Below are 21895 nucleotides of genomic sequence, written 5' to 3' on the forward strand. Positions count from 1 at the left end.
TAAATCAATTGATTTAATCCAAAACCATAATGGATTTTGGGTAAATCAATGATTCAACTTCCGTCTGGTTCAATTTAGTTGTGATTCTGAATAGAATCTTCTTAACAAATGAAAGCAATTCACAATCATCAGCTTAGGATCAATCCAAATATGTGTCTCGAATTCAAATTGGGTTTCGGAAAATCCAGTTTTATATATATATATATATATATATATATATATATATATATATATATATATATATATATATATATATATATATATATATATAAAACACATTTGGATCTTACTTCAAGATCCACATACATTAACAATGGGTTAGATATGGATTTGATCATATCCAATCCATTTACACCCTAGCTTTGGTGGCACACTGGCACGTAACTCGAACTGCTTCTTAGAAATGAGATGGATATGGGTATAGTTGGATGTAACCTGATAGGATTTGGATTTGGAACAGGAAAGAGTAGGTGGACTCATCAATAGACCCGTATCCTATGCACTAACTTTCTCGGATCTAAATTTACTTGTAAATTAATGAGGATCACAAGTGCGGAGTGCTTGGGTTTATTAACTAGATCTTACCTTTATTATCAGATACCAGTAGTCCATATCCAAACGTGGCTTAGATCCAAAAACATTTGCGGTCAAACCTTTGCTAACTAAACCCAGAACCAAGAAGGCATATAACCTTGGGTTTGGGTTGGGATCAGGTCTAAACTGACTTATTTCACATTTTTTCTATATGAAAACATTGGTTTTGTACCAACGGGGGCTCCGCTTGTCTGGCAGGATCTGTTAGTTCACGTCACCTTGTGTAGAGACTTTGCAAGTTCGAGCCCCAGATGGTAAGGTTGTATAACTGGTAGGGGTCTGCCTAACTTCAGCTTTCTCTGGCGAAGAAAAAGGAAAAAAAACAATGGTTTTGAACATTTCAATGTATAGTATCGTAGGAGTTCAAATAAGATCCTGATTCAGAACCTATCTTATGGCTTGATTAGAATTTATAAATTATAACCACTAACCATATCTCATTTGTTTGTACTGGATATATGGTCGGCTCATACATGACCTGACCCATACTTGTACCATTTGTGGTAGAGGCGTGGCCCCTGTGTCACGTATACAAGACAAAAGAGATATCGGACACGCCATTCTTGTGTGATTTTCCATTAAGGCTGGTACACATGGGGGACACAAGATGCAAAAAATAATTGTACTTTATGACAAAAATGATGTGTTTTTCAAAAAACAAAACCTATGATTTGCCAAAATTCACCAAATAACAAAAACTGCAAAATGTTGGGTGTTAAAATAACCATTTTAACCTTCGCATGTGCGGACCTCTTGAGGATATGCAAATTTCCTTTGTGACAAACTTTGCTACTGATTTTTTATCAAGAAATTTAAGGATTTTAGATAAACACAAAAAATAAAAATAAAAAAACTAGAAAAAAATATATTTTCAATGACATATAAATCACTGAAAAATGATGAATGAGCGTTGTGAGATACAACCCCAAAGTGTTCCGAAAAAAAAGATGAGCAGACATATTGCACCAAGCCTAGCTATTCTATACTATTTTTTGGCCACCTATACCAAATATCCAAAAAAACAATAAAAATGACAAACATATTGGCGTGTTAGCTTTTTAACACCACCAAGATCACCATGATTTGATGAGCGATTTAGGAGAAACGTTATCTGTAAGATAGATTTTTCGAACATATCGCACCATGCAATTAAAAGGTAGATTCACACAAATTTTTTGCGGACCTCACAAAATCTGCATAAATATAGGCATGAATGAAAAAGTTCACATAAAATATAAGCGAAAATTGACCAATATTTGCAAGAATAAGGAAGTCTGCATATATTTTGTGCGAGGATGAGAAAGTCTATATATATATATATATATATATATGCATATGTTTTGTATGAGGATGAGGAAATTCACATATGTTTTGTGTGATGATAAGGAATTCTACATATATTTTTTGCGAGGATTAAGAAATCTGCATATATTTTGTACGAAGATAAGGAAGTTTACATATGTTTTGTTCGAGGATGAGGAAGTCTGCATATATTTTGTGCAAGGATGAGGAAGTTCGCATATATTTTATGCGAGGATAAGAAAGTCTGCATATATTTTATGTGAGGATAAGAAAGTCCGCATATATTTTATGAGGATGACCTCACGAAATCTGCATAACATATATATAGACTTCTTTATCCTTGCATAAATTATATGCAAACTTTCTCATATTCGTAAATATTGGTTATTTTTTCTTGTATTTTATGCAGACTTCGTGAGGTTTGAAAAAAAATGTGTGAATTCACCTTTTATTTATAGGGTGAGATACATCCAAAAAGTTTATCTTTCAAAGGATATTTCACTTAAACTGTTCATCAGATCAAGGTGATATTGGTGGAGTTGAAAAGCTAACGTGTCGATCTGTTTGTCTTTTTTTATAGTTTTTTTGGGTTTTCAGTGTAGGTGGCCAGAAAATAATATAGAATAATCAAGCTTGGAGCAAGCACACCTATTCATCTTATTTTTTTAACACTATAAAGGTTGTATCTCAGTGTCCGTTCATCATTTTTCAGCAATTCAGATGTCATTGAAAAGATATTTTTGTTTAGTATTTTTTTTTTCTATGTTTTATCTAGAAATCGTAAATTTTTTGGTTAAAAATCAGTAGTAAAGTCTGTCATAGAGAAAATTCACATATCCTCAAGAAACCGTACATGCAAAAGTTAAAATAGTTATTTTAACACCCAACATTTGCGGTTTTGGTCATCAAGCAAATTTTGGTAGTTTGTGAAGTTTTTATGAAACACATCATTTTTATCTCATTTTTCGCACAAGATATGGCATGACTTTGAGTATCCCAACGATGAAACAAGTCAAATATGGGTCTTGTACTGCTTGTCTCAAAATTGTATCTAAACTTTGCAAAAGAGTGTAATTGAAGCTCATGAGCTTTATATCAATTGGATCTACCAGAAATTGTTAAAATTTGTTGTTTTTTCTTTAAAAAAAAGCAAAACGGGAAGTTGAATTCAATTATGTTGTTGATAACTAAAGATGTTGCTCAATTTCAATCCGGATCCGACTAAACCAGAGATTGTGTTTAGAATCAAACCAAGGTTTAGGTATGTGCTACTCGGTTTGGATAATATTGTTAACAATATGATCGGTCCAGCATATCCAGATCCAAGAGACCCATCGTGTGAGGATAAGTCGCATGAAGAGAAGGCCAATAGTTTCCATCTCAGGCATGAATTCCAACAAGAAAACCTTGCTGCAATTAAAAGAACAGTTGCAGACACCCAATAAAGGGACAAAATCTATTGATAAATATCTTCAAAGAGCAAAAAACCTTGCTCATCAGCTTGTTGTAGCTGCAAGACCAGTTAGTGATCAAGATTTGATATTATATGTTTTGAGAGATCTGCCCAACGAATATTAACTTTGATTTCTACCAGAAGCGATCCTATTACCCTCAGTGGGTTACATAGTTTGTTATTGATCAAAGAGGCTCAATTAAATGATGAAAATCATGATGATTCCATATCAAATAGTAGTAATCATCCAGTCAATTATGTCCAGCAGCAAAAACAATGACCAATTTAGAAAACTACCGCAATAATAATAAGATCTCAAGGCAGCAAAGATGAAGAGGCAGATATAGAGGACGACAATAGGGTCATGAGGACCAATTTGAGTGCAGTCGTGGTACCATTGTGTGTCAATATTGTGGCAAACCTGGGCACAGTGCCTGTCAATGTCAACAAATTACTACGAAACCTGTCCAATAATGCCAACAATCCAAGAAATTCATCGGTTTTTTTAATATTTTTTAATGTTAAAACCATCAAAACAATATTAAAAATTAATTTTAAATATTTTTTATATTTATTAAAAAACAGTGGATTCGGATTAATATCGTATCGATTTTCTACTGATACGATACAAATCAACAAATTTGCACCGATATTGACAACATTGGTTTGGACTCCATATTATGGTGTTGAGAATAATATTTGTGATGTGTGTCAAAGAGGCAAAATCCAAACTTTAGCTTTCACCTCTTCTTTGCATAAAATTGAAGAACCTTTAGAACTTATTTATTCTGATGTTTGGGGTCCAACCCCTATCACTAGTTTAAACCAGTTTCATTATTATGTTCATTTTATAGATGTTTACTTTCAATTTACTTGGATATATGTGATTTCCCATAAATATGATGTTTCTACGGTATTTCAGTTCTTCAAAGCAAACATTGAAAACATTTTTGGCAAAAGGATTATATTTTTAACAAATTGACAAGGGTGGAGAATATCAGGCTCTAGATTCTTACCTCAAGACATGTGGTATTGGAGATCGGGTCTCGTGTCCACATACTCATGAACAAAATAGAGCAGTTGAGCGAAAATACCTCCATATTTGTTGGCATCGGTTTGAGTCTTATGAGCGAAGTTGAGGTTCGCAAAACATACTGGTCATATGCCTTCAGTACAACAACTTATTCAATTAACCGATTACCCTCTCTTGTTACCTGTAGAAAATCTCCATTTGAAATCCTATTTAAACAAAAGCCTAAGTATAGTTTCTTGAATTTTTTTGGGAGTGCTTTTTATCCCTGCCTTTGTGAGTATATAGGACAAATAAGCTTGACTATAAGTCTCAACTTCATGTTTTTCTCGGTTATAGCAATTCTCATCTGGGATATCAATGTCTTAACATTACCATGGGAAAGACCATTATCTCTCGACATGTAGTTTTTGATGAGTCTTTGTTCTCATTCTAAACCATGGCCCAATCACCGGTGACCAGTCACAACTCCCATTCACCCATCATACCCATATCCATGCAAATGAGTCACCCATTGCTCCTCGTGTTCATCCTCCATAACCCATGAGTCCCATCAATGTCTCACCCAACTCTCACGAAACCGCTATGTTCTGTTCTTCCCAGTCATCATCCCCTATATCCTCTCTTTATCCAAGTCCACCTATCAACCAACCTCTTCCGCCTAGGGATTGGGCTGGCTCAGCTTGGCACGAGAAGAAATTTTGGTTGTTCAAGCTAGGCTCGAGCTTAAGCCGAGGTTGAACGCCTTTTGCTCGGGATAGAGCAAACCTCGGTTCGGCTCAAGTTGAATACCTTTAATTCATTTTTTTTTCTTAAAGCTTTTGAAAATTGTGTCAAAAGCCTTTTTGAAAGAAGGGAAGACAATGGGATTTGAACTCACACCACTTCTTGGAAAGACCAATAACCTAACCATTAAGGTATTATTGACACCCAATTTTTTCAATATGCTCAAAATGCTTTTAGGAAAATGTGCTCTCAGGGTTCAAAGATTGAGATTTCAAAAGGAAAAACTTGATAAAATCTCACTTTTCCATGAGATGACACACATGCCTGCTGTCCTACCCTAGGATAGCACACTGGAGTGGCATCCTGCACTGGGACAACACACCACGGCGTCGTCCTACCTGGTATGACACATTAGTGCCATCCTGCCCTAGGACAACACTCATGTCTGCCTTCCTGCTTAGGACAACACACAAGAGTGTCATTCTGCCTAAGATGACACACTAGACTGTCGTGTTGCCCTAGGACGACACACCATGGTGTTGTCGTGCTTGGGACGACACACTAGAGTGTCATCCAACCCTAGGATGACACTCATGAATGTCATCCTACCTTAGGACAACACACCACGACACTTTCCTGCCTGGGACAACACACTAGAGTGTTGTCTTGCCCTGGGACAACACTCATGGGTGTTATCCTACCTTGGGACAACACTCGAGTGTCGTCCTATGCAGGGGTCGTCCAGCCCTGGGGTGATACTTATGGGTATCGCCCTGCCGTGGGATGACACTCATGGGTGTCGTCCTGCCCTTGGATGGCACTCATGGGCATCGTCCTACCTTGGGACGACACTCATAAGTGTCGTCCTACACCAGGATGGCATTCAAGTCTGTCGTCCTATTGTGGGACGGCATTCTTCTGTGTCAGTCTATCTGTTTAGGACATAGATAAACCTCAAGAAGAGACCTATCCCTATCACATTGAAACTACTCGTGTGTTTTGTGCAGGACTCTTCATGGATGAGTCTTATCACCCTTGAGGATAAGTATGGATCCATTTGTGTTAGATCCAAAACCTAAAAACTCAGTTCATATCTCATCTTAGACTCATAAATAGGAGCTGACCCATAGAGCCTGGCAGATAAGAAAACTCCCTATTTCTACTCTGAAAATACGTAGAAAGTTTGATTCTTGTTTTGAAACAAAATTTTTTGGACAGTTGCATTACGGAAAGAGGATCTCCATGCTCTAGTGTCCAAATCGTGTGATTCTTATTTCTTATGAAAGATAATTCATTTCTCAATATTTTTTCTTTTATAAGCTTTTCTAGAAAACTAAAATTTCTAGGTCTAAATCACACAGAAACTTCCTATTTTTTGTTTGGTATTTGCTAGGGCTTTGATAAAAAACGGATTTGTATCTTCAAACATATAGCACAGTAAAACCTGAAATCAGACCTAGATTGAGGCAATCACCAGGCCCATCATGCACCTAATGAACCAACCTAGTCAGCCTACTCTGTTTCACAGGCTTTCTAGAACAAGCAATATGGGAAAGAAGCTAAGCCTGAATATCCAACAGAGAACAAGATGCAGACATGCCCCCCAAACTCCGGTTAGCCACAGAGCACAAGTCAGTTCGTGCAGATACAGCAGGCAATTGCATTGCACCAACGTCTGCAAGTGAGCTAACGAAATACGTTAAAATCCATACCATCAACAAGCGATGCAAACACATGCGGTACATTTTAAATAATTAAAGCTATATTAAGAAATAAACCAAAATTTAACCGTCATTTGTCTTTCATTTGTCTTTTGTAGGGTCAAAATTCAAGAAGCTATCACGAAATCAGCAAAACATCCCCTTCTGCCCTTCAGAACTAAGTTCACCAGTTCATTGCAATGTTTAAGAAAATATAATGAAAATAAAAAGAAAAAGGAAATTTGTGGGGATTCCCTAAAAGGTCCATGGCCTTCAACTTGAACATATCTGGATGATAAACAGTGGGAATTTAAAGCCTTCTTCCTCTTCGTCCACCCTTTCTTCTGGTGCTATCAGTAGGAATGGGTGTCACGTCCTCTGCAAACAGCCATAACATGATGTTAAGTAAAACAGATCTTTGAAACAACCAAAGTCACTCAGCAAAAACTACCACAAAAAGGAACGGAAATACTTATCCATTAAGAAAAAAAATTACTGACAGCAAAATCCAACTTCCACACACACACACACACACAGTCTAGTCCAAATCATGATTAAACCAAGAATACTACAAGTACCAAAACGGGGATTCAATTCATCCAAGTTTAAAACTGAGTGCAGCCTTTTTTCTTGCAGAAAACTGAAGCAAAATTTAACCATGCAACTCAACAAAAAAAAGAAAAGGAAAAATCAATGAACTATGATTCAAATGTTTTCCTTTCTAACAAAACTTACAAAAGCAGAACTTTCAAAATTTTCCCTTTCAACCTTAGAAGTATCAACCGTTACACTCAATTCTCCAACTCATTAAAGAAGAAAAAAGGTGCCAAAATTGTCCAATTTCAACTTAATGCTACAACATACTCATACCTATGCGGCCAATCCTCATTCCAGAACGTGCCAAAGCTCGAAGAGCTGACTGTGCTCCAGGTCCAGGAGTCCTCGTCTTGTTCCCTCCTGTTGCTCTCAACTTAATGTGAAGAGCGGTAATGCCAAGCTCCTGCAGAGGGACAACACTCTGTCAGATTTGATGGTAAGGACCTTAAATCCAGAGAATTCCACAGAAAAAAGATAAGGGAAAGAAAAAAGAAGGAAACAAGGATACTGTAGTAGCTCACAAACATTTACTTAACGTATGTAGTGAGCAAGATCAGCTTCCACAACTAGGGGTGCACAACGAGTCAAGCCAGCTCAGGCTTGACTCATTTAAACCCAACCCGGAATCGTTTGAATCTTTAAATGAGCCGTCTGTACAACACGCACAGGCTCGACCGAGCATACGAGCCGAGTTTGATCAGATGCTTGGGCTCATTTAAGCTCGATTAAGATCAGCTTAATCATAAAGTATACATTATGTTATATATAGTTTACAAAATACAGTTATGCTTCTTAGATCTGAGTTGTTGATTCATAATGTATTGAATCTTTCATATAAATATAAAAAAGCCAAAGACGATTAAGGTTTAGGGCGGTTCGAGTGCTACTGCAGTGCGGACTCTCTCCTTTCTGGCTCTCCCCCACACCCCAATCTCTGCGACGGTCAGCAGTGAGGCTGCCGATGGAGGATGGTGAGGCCGACACCTAATCTCTCTCTCTCTCTCTCTGGTCTGAGGTCTCTGCTAACATTATCCCTCACAATCGCAGGCCGTCGTCCCCCATTCCCAAATCTAACGTGAACTCAGGAGGCGGTGAGGGTGACCGTCTCCACAAAAAAGTTGACAAACTCAAGGCCTCTCTCTCTCTCTCAACAAATGATGGATGGATGGATGATTCTGATGGGAAGAGATTGATCTCCTTCCTTTGTTGGTGTTTTTGCTTTCTCCTTTTTTCTCCTTTTTATATATTTTTTTGTGCTTTTGGTGTAGCAGAAGAGATGGATTTGATGATCCTTTTTTGAGGATTTCTTGTGCCTTGGGGAGTATATAATGGTAGATTTGGGGGTTGATGACCTGCAAAAACTTTGGCGGATTCACTTGAGCATTTGTGAAATGAAATCATTGTTCAAGCATTTGGGAGTTTTTCATGATTCACGAGCTGACCTGAGCGCGGCTTGGCTCGGCTACAAGCAGAGTTCAAAGAAGACTGCTCAGGTTCGGCTTCGAGCTCGAACCGAGCCTGAGCAGTATACTTTTCTGCCGAGCTGAGCCGATTGAGCCTCAGCTCGGCTCGAGCCCGGCCCGTGTGCACCCCTATCCACAACCAAGCTAGGCAACCTAGCCCATGCCATACAGAACCAGATAGAAATTAGACAACTCAGACTGGACATAAGACCTTGGATCATGTCATGCATAATGAGGCCTATCACAAGCCCCACAAATTATCAAGGACAGTCCCTTAAGCCACTAGTACCAAGGCACTCCATGCACCAACCAACAAACAATCATGGAAATTGCCACTTACCTTGCATCGCTGAGCAACATCTTGAGCTGCAAGCATGGCAGCATAGGGGGAAGATTCATCTCTATCAGCTTTCACTTTCATACCACCTGTCACAGAGAAAAAACTCTTTCACTAACATAGCTGACATGTTTAACATTACGGGCTTACACTCCAGAACCAAAAGAAACCTGGATTGCTGTGGATTGAAATGGCACACTTGCACAACATATGGCTGGAATAAAACAGCAGTGATGTCATTATTTGATATGCATGGGCAAATCAACTAGAGGTTTCATGCTGGCACAGGGGAAGGGGCAGGAACTTCTTGCAATAAGTTAGCCAGAGAACCCATGGATTGGAGCCGATGTACTATTTACAGACTAAAGCAACTCAGACTGAACTGCAGTACCCCATGATCATGCCAAGTTCCATAGCCCAAATGACGAAACTGTGACTTGTTTGTGCAATGTTTTTAGTTTTGAAAGAGGTCAAAACGTTGGACTTGATGACAAAATAACAAAGGAATTTTCCTTCACATACAATCTTTCTAATCAAACAAAAAAATGATGACTTGTAAATGGAACAAGCACCTGTGATTCTTACAAGGGTTTCCCTTCCAGACAAATCTGTTATATGCTGCAAAAAATACAATTCCAAACAACTCGTGAGCGACAAAACAAGCAACATTCAAGAGGGTTTTGTCTTCTAGACTTGAAAGGAATGATATGCAAACAACATTCATAAAAAAACTTCACATGCTTCAATCATCTGATGGGCATAAGACCCATGCTCTGAAACGACAATGTAAAGGAACCAACCACGAAAGTGTCATTGAAGGAAGCAAAGATATGAGCCACCCCAAACACATGCTCTCCCTCACGAACATTCGGTCCCAGTGTGACGTTTTCCTCTTTAACTTCTCGGGTCTTCTTTCTTCCAGACTGTCCAAACACCAGTTAGCCATCATCAGTAACAGCAAGATGGACGAAACTAAGGTAAATGATCAACATTTAGAAAGGTGATAACAGCATTGGCAAAACTAAAGTACTTTCATCTCTTAAACAAATACCATTATGTGATAAAAAATGAAGTTAATTATTTTATAAAGATGGATCAAATTAGGGGCTGAGAAAAGCCCAAGCCAGGACAATAGCTAGTGGGACAGACCTGCATATTAATCCATATGACCCTTTATGTTTGTTCCTTGCTTGTAACTTCTCAAACTGGTTCAGTCAATGACCTTGACTGAATCAGTTAATGAATATGATAATAGCATAACTAAAAATAGCAAAATACATCAGCATTAACATGCAACTAAGTAAACTCGTGTTTGTCATTTGCACTCTTTGTTCAGAAACATGTTTTTAGCATGAAATTTGTTTGTTTGCATTAATACATGTTTCATTACATATACTTTTGAAGACTCTCTCCCATTATGTCTAATTAATTCGTTTCACCATTCCTTATTCTGTTACATCCTATATCATATATGATACTATTTGTAATCATATATGAGAAAGGGACATTTTCATTAAAAAAACAAAATAAGGTTACTCTACATGAGAACTTCTTGCCTCGCCTCCTTTCATGATTTGCCTTTTTTTCATGGTAGCAAGGCAAGAAGCTTAATCAAAGGGATTTAAAGGAAGAATGACATTAAAGCAGAAAAGTGACTTGCACCGTCTTCACAAATTTGACCCTTTTTGTTTCTTCCTACGGTTTTCCTTCCCAGATTACCAAGTTTGATTATTTACTAATTTATTCTGATTTCCTCCCTCAGGGTTCAAATAGCATGAAGTATCCAAAAAACTTGTACAACGTAAAGGCAAAAGCACAAAAAAGGCAACTATTGGCATATAAAACCATTTTCACCATCACAGACACTCAATTGTAGGCTCAACATGCACCAAACAAAACAACCAAAAAAGATGCGCCATGAGCGGGTAAAACAAAAACACCTCAATGCAATGAAACTAAAAAGAGGATAAGACATTCCTTGACAGCCCCATTCTCCTTGTATTCTGTAGTCTTCAGATCTTTGTAGATTCCCATCCATTCAGTGCCCCACATAAGGGCAGTTCCAAACAATAACTATATCTTTAAGTTTTTGTAGTTATTTGTACTGCGACATTAGTACTAGGATGGGGCATTAGTTCTTTCTCCCATTCTGAATCATAATGGAATGGTAGAGGAACTCATTTCTTTGGCTCTTTGCTAACAAATAAGAATTCTCTCCGGCAGTGGAAATAGAGAGTGAAAACAATAAAATGAGCTGCTTCAGTGACTTTGAAGCTCTGAAACATGGACATAAATTTACAACAAGAGCGATGAATTTTTAAACGCTACTTAGAGGAAAATGTCCCTAAGAAATAAGAGAAAAGAATAACCCGAACTTGGAAACCGAATTGGCATGGATCACGAAAGAATCAGAGAATAAACCAGTATTAGAGTAATATGATCTTTCCAGAAACCAACTGAAAAAAACGAGAAAGAATCAGAGAATAAACCAGTATTAGAGTAATATGATCTTTCCAGAAACCAACTGAAAAAAACGAGAAAGAATCATCAATCGGACAAAATACCAGTTAACTCGACGCAACTTAATGCACAGGTTTTAAGGCATACAGGCAAATGTATTGGGCTGGTTGGTGGCATTGCACTATCTTCGCTAAGACGCGTAGGAGTGGCGTTTGACGCACGGCTCCCATCAAATCTTTCCCCCAGTTAGGTCATCAAATATTTTCTAATAAAAAAATGCACACGCCTATCTGCTATCGACATTCCATTTAGTGCAGTCGATACTCCACAAGACAAAGGCAAGAAAACTATGACAAATTATATCATAAGAAACCAAAGTTTCATTGTTCCTAAATCAATTAAACAAAAAATCTATTTCATACCATGCAGTTGAACACCATCATCCTATAATCAAACTACAGCAGCAGCAACAACAACAACAACAACAGAAGCACATCAACTGGACGCCACAAAATTTTGAAATTAACCTTCTTATGTCATGTAAGGAATTATTCATCGCGCTCAAAGCCACTCGCAAGAAGACCCATCATAAAACAAACACCAGTATGAAAACCTATTGTTACGCCACATATGTGCCAGAAGACCGCAAAAGAATAACAGACATACACACCATCTACACATCAAAACTCGAAAAATGCATATAATTTTTCTTGGTTTCTCCCGCAAAACCGCGTCCACTTCCGAAATCACAAACTCTAGATTACCGAACATACGAAGCGACAGAGAAGTAGAAGAAAAGGAGGAGAAAAAGAAGAAGAACTCACCATTTTTTCCTCTTGACTCCTGCGGAAGATCGGAAACCTAAAAAGGATGGATGTCGCCCTCTCAAAACCCCAGCTGGCTGCAGAAGGCCTGGCCCTTCACCCTTCACGGACCACCTTTTATACGGCTTAGGGTTTTATGAAATTACCAAAATGTTGTTGATTAGGTAGAATATCGCTGCGATGTTTTTTACAGTATAAGGTACTTTAACCTTGAAAATGTCGTATTTTTCGACATTATATCGTCTTTTCAAAACGTTGCGGTAAAAATCAGGATATGTCCAAAATATTTTGCGACTCAGAAAAAAAAAAAGTGCAAACGGATTGCATATGGGCTAGATCCATTTTAAGCAGTAGCATTAGTTTTTTTTTTTTTTTTTTTTTGAGAAGTATACCCACCAGGTACTGAACCGGATCTTGTGAGGAACTGCTGGTAACGCTCGCCCACTTTCTCGTTGAGCAGTACCAAAGTTTCTCGGAGAGCACTCACTCGGTGATTTAGTCATCCACTTTACTGGATTTGGCCTCAAACGCGGTACGGAGTTCTCTTACCAGCTTTTGAGACCACACATGTCATGGGTTTTCATATTTGCCTAATCAAGAAAAGTGTGGACCCTTGCTGTATAGAATCTGGATACGAAATAGTCACAGAAAAGTTTCGATTGCGTACACGGTTGAGTAGACGTGGGCCTCTCACACACAAGACAAAGACGTCTTTGACACAACAGGTAGGACACAGGCAGAGAAAGGGGGAGCTGGACGTGTCTCAGCGTAGAGGACACGACCAGGAAAAATCGTAGAGAAAAGAAGGGTTGGCGTGTCTCAAGACTAGGACACGACCATCGAAGAAAACAAAGTGATAGAGGAAGAAGTCACACCACGTGGGTTCAGAAAATGAAGTGGATGGTGAAGGCATGGATGGATGGGAGAAATATGTTCCTGGTTGGTGAGCGATGAGCAGGGATGAACAAACAGTTAAGGGAGCAGATTATTCTCGTAGGGATTCCAAGGGGCGTCTTACTCTCTTTTGAGACTTGGGGTAAACACACGAACCGTGAACAAAATTTAGAGGCACGACTCAATAAATTTTATTAAACAATAAAAGAACTATACATGCCTATTTATAGAACAAAAAGAGAGATTAAGATAAGTGTGCATCCATAGACCTTCCCTGGATGGGATTTCAAGGGAGGGAGGGCGTCTTACTCTCTTGAGAGTCCAAGGGTAAGTGGGAGTCTTAGAGGAAGTGGGATTCTGCAAGAGGCATCCCACTTTGAAAGGGTCTTAGGAAGCTTTCTTTCTCTCTTCTACGCAATCCCCAACTGGGTGGGCCTAGGGTGGATCTGGATATCGTTGTCGGGCCTGAGGTACAAGCGGGTGCCTAACACATTGTCACAACCGATCTTTTTTGCTATCTTTTAGCTAGTGTGTCTACTTCTTTGTTAATGATCGAGCTTCACACACTCGACAACAAAGAGAGGCATTCTATAGACACCCAATTTTGAACCAAGATATTTTGTTATACGAAAAAACTCTACAAAGCTTATTTCAATCTTATTTTTAACCTTAAAAACTATCTCCTCAAGGTTTTTTACCCAAAAAAAAGTTGAAGATGATATAATAAGCTTTCGAACAAGCCATAAATCATGTTGATCTGGCACAGAGATGAAAAGTTATGGACAAAACTAGTTTCAGGGTTATAATGACAATTGAATTGTCGCTATTACCCTTTGAATTGTCATTATACTTGTATCATAATATCTCTTTTTAAAATGACTTTTTTTATTATGATGGCATGTGTCATTATATATCATATTTGTCATTATAACCTTCAAAATCTTTGTCATCATGTCTCCTTTTCAAAACAATATCATTTGTCCTTAGGAAAGATATAACGACAAATCATTTGTCGCTATATCTTGCCAAACTATCGTTAAACCTCTTTCAAAAAGTCATGCATTTTTTTATGTTGACAGCCTAAAAAATACGTGTTCCAACCAGTCTTAGAGCATTTTTTGACAACCCAAGTAGTCCCCCTTGATGACCTTCGTAAAACCAAAATCTTGTTCGTAAATCTCCTCTCCAAGATCAAATATCAACCTTTTACTCATATCCTTTTAATTGTAGCCCTAGAAATATGTTTGGATCTTGGATATGTAAGAAACATATCTAGATCCGCTCAAACCTGATAAAAAAGGGGGCCTTCTCTCTATTTCAAATAGAGGATCTGGAATAAAAAGGTCGACCAACCTTACTCGGTAAAAATTCTTCCACGGCCTAACCTAGCATAGGCTAGCTGATGATGCTTGAAATGAATATCATTTTCATATATTATTCTTGCATTTAGGTGTATTTTGAAGGATAAAAACTCATGTAATTGTGAATTTAGGTGTAAGGAAGCCATAGTTAGAATTTTACTTGAATCTGATCTAAAACGAAGGAAATGGAGCATTTTTAGGGTAATTAGAGTGAACGCCAAGGTAAAGTGGATTCAGATCCGATCCAAAGGTGAAATATTGGATCATGGACTAGATTCAAACCCAAGATATCCATAAACCCACGTGATCCAAGGTGCATTCCATGAACTTTTGCAAGAAACCTCCTCCATATCCAACATTTAGGTAGTTGTAATATTGAATATTTTTAACATATAGTTAGAATTAAGTTTTGTTTAAGGTAGGTTTTAGAATTAGGAATAGTTTTTAGTAAGATAAATAGAATAGAAAGGTTAGGGTTTGACGTTTTTTGGTATTTTTGGAAAAGTTGCCCATTCCTCTCTCTTCTTCTCTCTCTCTCTCGTTCTCTCCCTCTTCCACGATTTTAGTTCTTTTCTTTTCTTCTTAATTCTATTCTTCCTCTCCTTCTTTTTCTCCTACTTTTTGTTATGCTTTCTTGGTGTGTGCTGCCATTTATTTTGCAGGTGCAGCGGATTATTTCGGAGAGCTTTCTACTCGGATTCGGTGTGCCGTCTACCATCACTGAGGAATCGACCATGTTCTCTCTTCAACTGACCCTTGTTCTATGCTTCCAACATCACTCTCCCCCTCCGCAATTCATCTCCCTAAAGATTGCAGCCCTTGAAGATATGTTGCAAACCTCCAAGACGTGAAGGGTGTGCTTCCCAATCCCATTCTTTCTTTTTACCAAATCGTCGGACAGCCGTGAGGTACGTCTTCTCCTCCCTTTCTTCTAATTAGAATCGTGTCAAGAGTTTTGTCGTGTGTCTGGTCATGGATCTGCATTTAGAGTGTCTAGGTGAGTCTAAAATCTATTTTTATTTACTGTTTTAAATCATTATCGAATTGTATTCTTGCTTGAGCAAGAATCGATTTCATTATTTTTAGATCAACCGATTGAATCAAATATATTGATTTCAACCTTTCAAAATGCAGTCGGCTGAATCGTGTACATGGAATTGTTTTTTCAAGTTTTTTTTCAGATTAATCAAATTAGGCTTTTGTAATTTTTTTAAAGGTATAGTCGTGATCTAGTTGTAGCTAGAACCGACTATTAACCATCGGTTTCGTAGAGTAGTCGATTAAGTGAATCGGGTAGACTTAGTAATTTGGTTAGGTTAGTGGTTAGTCAATAATTTAATAGTTAATTTTAATATTAATTTAACAGTTATAATTATGATTTGTAATAGTAGGTTAACAATAGATTAATTAGATTCTATATTATTTTGGTTACATATTTAAATTAATTATAGTTCAATTAGATAGTGTCATGTTGCATAGTCGGGTTTAGGGCTAATCGAGTAGATTAATTTTCCTTGCATTATTTTTTTTTCCAAATTGTCTTTAATTTAACTAAATTTGATTAGGTTAAGTTAACTAGATTTAGGAGAGTTTGTTTTAATCCAGTAATTAGCAAATAGGTTGTGCATTTTGTTTTAGTAAGATTTGACTTTTAATTAGGGTTCTAAAAATTGTCTAGTGTGTTGATTTAGGAAATTATTTTAGTTGTTTTTTTGGGGGGGGGGGTGTACGGAAATTCTTGATTTGAATTCTTAGATTAGTTTCCATATTTTATTTGCTCTGTTTTAATTAGGGTAAATATTGATTTTGGTAAGTATTTTTTAGAAGTTGCCTTAGTAGGTTAGACATTTTTATTTCATGCATTTTCAAACTTGCCTTTCTCATTTGTTGATTTGAATTTAGTAATTTATTTAATTGCTTTCTTTACTTATTAGTTCAATTTAATCTATTATTTTTAGTAATTTGAATTAGCCATAGTGGGGTCCACTAAGGGGCATGAATTATTCAAATCTTAAGTCAATTTTCTAACCTACCCATATGGCCTTAATTAGCTTTAATTAGTTTTAAATTGTTTTAAGTAAGTTAGATTACCTTAAAATTAATTTTGAATTTCAAGATAAGTGAGTATAGTTTATGTTATGTATGTTAGGGTTAGTTAATTTAATTCATTGCTTAATGTTAGTTAGTAGTTACATGTTTTAGTAATTAATTAGTTGGTTAATTAGAGTTAGTCATGTAGCATTGCTTTGAATTGTTTAAGTCTTATTTCATTTTTATGTATTGTAGTTAGGTCTTAAATTTATGCCATTTACATTTCGTCATTGTCGTTTAGTAGTGTTTAAATCTTGCTTTAGATTAATTAGTTTAATCTAGTTAAATTAATTGATGGTTAGCATTGTTATTGTAGTAGATTAGCATAGTTATCGAAGTAGTTATTGTTGTTCTTATCAATTTCAGAATTAATTCATTTACTTCTCTGCTGTAGATTAGATTTTAATTAAGTATTTCTTTGTTTTTAGCAGTAGTGAAGTTGTCGTAATTAATTTTTATGTTTTTAGTTAATCATATAGTCAAGCCAAGTCAAAATAGTAATTTTTGCAGAAGTCGATTTTTCAGTCAACTTTAGGTCATCATTTTGTGCACTTTTCCAATAACTTTTGACCTGAGGTTTGTTCCACTATTTTCATCAGCATGACTACTGTATTCTGCCAATTTTCATAATTTTTCATGTTGGTTTGTCAGGGTATTTAATCTGATTTCGAAAACTGGTTCTATTGAATTTTCTCTTTGACTGCATTGATGACTAGGGGCAATTTCATAACTTCAAAAATCAATTTATGAGGATTTTAGTGGAATTTTTAAACTATGTAAATTGGATCTGGTTTCTGAGTGTTTCTAGAATATCTTTGCAAAATTTTAAGACCATCTTATTGTCCCAAAACATGTCCTGAATTGTCTTATTGGACTAGCATTTAGGGTAGTTTAGTAATTTTCTTTAGAATTAGGTTTTAATTTTGTTATTTTTTTATCCTTGTAATTAGAGTAGGTTTTCTTATTTTTGTCAGCAGTTAGTAAATTAGTTTAAATTAAATTAGTTAATTATTTATTTAATTGCCTAATTGTTTGATTTACTTGCTTTGTGGTGTAGTCAGTTAATTAGTTTGACATTAGTTGCTTATTTTCTTTTGTTCTTGTATTTTTTTTACTGCTAACTTAGTTAGATATTTATGTGTTAAATGTTTCAATAATTTATGTATTGTTTTGTTAATCTTGTTGTTAGTATTTAAGTAATTTAGGTGCTCACAATATTATTTAAGTCTGCATGGAATAGGTTATTTTGTAGGTTTTTTCACATGCATATGGAAGAGGGCTGGTATTGAAGAACAATTTTTTGACTTCTTCAACTGACATTTGAGTCCCAAATTTAGATTAGGATTTTATTGTTTGTTATTTATGTACTTGTGAACAACTCCGCCTGTGTAGTTATACACTGCCGGTCCCAAGCCCGGATAAAGGAGGAGGGTTGCGGTAGGCCTGTGACAGCCAGCATAAAAACTTTGTCATATCCTATGAAAATGAACCAATATGAAAATTTCGTTGGGGCGTTCCCTACTGAGCGACGCGCTGTACTCTCTAGGCCCGGAGGCAGTGATAAATGTGCAAGGGTTGCTAGGTCGTCGCCCAGAAGCGACGCGTCACACCGGCGCCCGGGTGTGGTGTCAAATAGGCAAGGGTTCCCTCACTTTGTGGGACGGGTGGGGGTAAAGAAGTTAGTCCAAGACCATAAAATTAGGTTAGCCACTTGGAACATAGGGTCTTTAACTGGTAAGTTGGTAGAGTTAGTAGATGTTATGTGTAGGAGAAAGATTGATATTTTATGTCTTCAAGAGACCAAATGGGTAGGTGAGAAAGCTAAAGTGATAGAACATTGGGGATATAAGATTTGGTATACAGGAATAAATAGGAGTAGGAATGGAGTAGGGATTGTTATGAGTCGTCAGTTTATAGATAATGTAGTTGAGGTCCGTAGGAAGGGTGATAGAATTTTACTTATTAAATTAGTATTAGGTACGGATATTATTAATATTATTAGTATTTATGCACCTCAAGTAGGTTTAGATGATTCCATTAAGCATCAATTTTGGAAAGATTTAGATGGAGTAGTACAAGAGACATCTTATAGAGAAAAGCTTTTCATCGGCGGTGACCTTAATGGACATGTAGGCATTAGTAGGGATGGATTTGAGAATATCCATGGAGGCTATGGTATAGGAGAAAGAAATGAAAGTGGAGAAAGGATTTTAGATTTTTGTTTGTCCTATGATATGATCTTAGCAAACACTTGGTTTAGGAAGAGGGAGTCTCACCTAGTAACATTTAAAAGTGGGGTTAATACGAGTCAGATAGATTTTTTCCTACTTAGAAAGAGAGATAGGGGTTGCTGCATCGATTGTAAGGTTATACCGGGAGAAAGTGTAGCTACACAACATAGAGTCTTAATTTTAGATCTTAGAATTAGACAATGCCACAAAAGGGATAGACATAGGATAGATCCTAGAATTAAGTGGTGGGCACTGAAAGGAGCTAAACAAGGAATGTTTGTAGAGCATGTAGTTAAGGAAGTTGATTGGTGTCTCGAGGAGGATTCAGAATCAATGTGGAATAAGATAGCGGGTGGTATGAGAAAAGTTGCTAAGGAGGTATTGGGTGAGTCTAAAGGCGGTGCACCACTAGGTAAGGATACATCATGGTGGAACGAGGATGTCAAATTAGCTATTAAGGTTAAAAGAGAGTGTTATAGAAATCTAAGTAAGAGTCGTGATAATGAGAATTTGGAGAAGTATATGATAGCAAAGAAGGAAGCTAAAAAAGTTGTTCGAAACGCGAGGGCTAAGGTATATAAGGAGGTTTATGACAAGTTGGATACCAAAGAAGGCGAGAAGGATATTTATAGGCTTGCAAAGATGAGAGATAGGAAATTGAAGGATTTGGGTATGGTTAGATGTATCAAAGATGAAACGCAAAGGGTTTTAGTCAAAGATGAGGAGATTAAGGAGAGATGGAAAGATTATTTTGATAAGTTATTTAATGATAGTCATGCTCAAGATCTTGGAGACTTCTCCATTCCTTTTCATGAGATAAATCGTGACTTCATGCGCAAGATTCAAAAGAAAGAAATTGCAGAGGCTTTGAAGAAAATGAAATCAAGAAGGGCAGTTGGCCCGGATGGTATACCTATCGAGGCTTGGAAATGCTTGGGAGAGAAAGGTTTAGAATGGTTGACAAATCTTTTTAACTTGATTTGGCGAACAAATAAGATGCCTAATGAGTGGAGGAAAAGTACTTTGGTGCCTTTATATAAGAATAAGGGTGATATACAAGATTGCACAAACTATCGTGGTATAAAACTCATGAGTCATACTATGAAACTTTGGGAGAGGGTGATTGAGTCTAGGTTGAGGAAGGTTGTCATGATATCGGGGAATCAATTTGGTTTTATGCCTGGAAGATCAACTATGGAAGCTATACATCTTCTTAGACAACTTATTGAAAGATATAGAGAGAGGAACAAAGATTTGCATATGGTTTTTATTGATTTAGAGAAGGCATACGATAGAGTACCTAGGGACGTTCTCTGGTGGACAATGATGAAGAAAGGTGTTTCTCTCAAGTACATTAGTATAATTAAAGATATGTATGAAGGAGTAGTAACCAATGTCCGCACTTGTGGAGGGGTGACAACCAATTTTCCGATAACGGTTGGGTTACATCAAGGATCTGCTTTAAGCCCTTTCCTATTTGCGATAGTGATGGATGAGCTTACGAGATCAATTCAAGAAAATGTACCGTGGTGTATGTTGTTTGCTGATGATATTGTTTTGATTGATGAGTCTAGAGTTGGGGTTAATGCTAAGTTAGAATTATGGAGACAGACATTGGAAGCTAGAGGTTTTAAGTTGAGTAAGAGTAAGACTGAATATATGGAATGTCGGTTTAGTAAGCAACGAAGTAGTGATGGGAGTGTAGTGAAGCTTTGTGAGCAAGATATACCGGTGAATGATTATTTCAAATATTTGGGATCCATCATTCAAAAGTATGGAGAAATTGATGGAGATGTAAATCATAGGATAAAGGTTGGGTGGATGAAATGGAAAAGTGCTACTGGAGTGCTGTGCGATCGTAGAATGCCATTGCGGTTGAAGGGAAAGTTTTATAGGACGACTATTAGACCCGCTTTACTATATGGTACGGAATGTTGGGCTGCCAAGAGACATCATATTCAAAAATGAGTGTAGCTGAGATGCGTATGCTTAGATGGATGTGTGGAAATACAATAAAAGATAAGATTCAGAACGAAGAGATACGTAAGAAGGTAGGTGTTGCACCCATTGAAAATAAGATGCGAGAGAATCGTTTACGGTGGTTTGGACATATTCGGTGAAGGCCTAATGATGCTCCAGTTAGAAGGTTGGAGAAATGGGAAAATATATTAGTTAAAAGAGGTCGGGGTAGGCCTAGGAAGACTTGGATGGAGATGATAGGAAAGGATATGAATGCTTTGAACCTCACCGAGGACATGGCGTTGGATAGAAATGATTGGAGGAAAAGGATTCATGTGGAAGACCCAAAATGAATTTCTTTTTTGGTTCATATCGCTGACCCCAATTGTTTTGGGATGAAGGCATAGTTGTTGTTGTTGTTGTATGTACTTGTGAACAATGTAATTTTCTTTACTTTTGAGATATTAATAAAGTGAGCAACTAAAGTGAATTATGCATTTGCTTTTTCCTGTTCCCTAAGTTCGACCCGGTCTTACTACTAGTGTAAGCTGGTTTCTTATCATTTGGTGTATGATTTACACGAGATTTTATTGAAAATATTATTTTAAGAATTATTTTTATAAAAGTTACACCACTAGCCTAAGATTCAAATCATCCAACTTACCCCTTTTGGATGTTGAACCAAGTTAAAGTGTCGTTTGTGCTCCCATGCGCTTAACCATCATAGAGAGAGTTACCTAAGATTGTGGTAAGTTTGGTTATATTTTGTTGCTATTTTACGCATTTTTTATAAGCTTAGATTTGTTTGATGTTCATATATTTATCATTTTTGTATTTTTTATTAGTTTTGGTTGTTTTCTCCACCAAACTCTT

General features: G+C 36.9%; 1 protein-coding gene across 1 annotated transcript; it reads right to left on the minus strand.

The window, feature by feature from the left end:
- Positions 1 to 6856: 6856 nt before the first annotated feature.
- On the minus strand, positions 6857 to 12589 carry LOC149828013 (small ribosomal subunit protein uS11y-like). Its single transcript, XM_090019799.1, has 6 exons — positions 12487 to 12589; positions 10003 to 10125; positions 9775 to 9820; positions 9206 to 9291; positions 7676 to 7805; positions 6857 to 7183 (listed from the first exon to the last, which is right to left on the minus strand). The coding sequence occupies exons 1-6, from the start codon at positions 12487 to 12489 to the stop codon at positions 7116 to 7118; spliced, it is 456 nt and encodes a 151-aa protein (XP_089875925.1). The 5' UTR covers positions 12490 to 12589; the 3' UTR covers positions 6857 to 7115.
- Between the last annotated feature and the right edge of the window lie 9306 nt (positions 12590 to 21895).

Source organism: Nuphar pumila, chromosome 10 (assembly GCF_984573655.1).
Source record: "Nuphar pumila chromosome 10, dmNupPumi1.hap1.1, whole genome shotgun sequence".
Lineage (NCBI taxonomy): Eukaryota > Viridiplantae > Streptophyta > Magnoliopsida > Nymphaeales > Nymphaeaceae > Nuphar > Nuphar pumila.

What these genes read in the sequence shown, in the direction of transcription:
- LOC149828013 (XM_090019799.1), bottom strand. An exon ending in CCTTCAATGACACTTTCGTG is followed by an intron (nt 9,821 to 10,002) that starts GTTGGTTCCTTT and finishes TATTTTTTGCAG; the next exon opens with CATATAACAGATTTGTCTGG. An exon ending in AACCCTTGTAAGAATCACAG is followed by an intron (nt 9,292 to 9,774) that starts GTGCTTGTTCCA and finishes TCTCTGTGACAG; the next exon opens with GTGGTATGAAAGTGAAAGCT.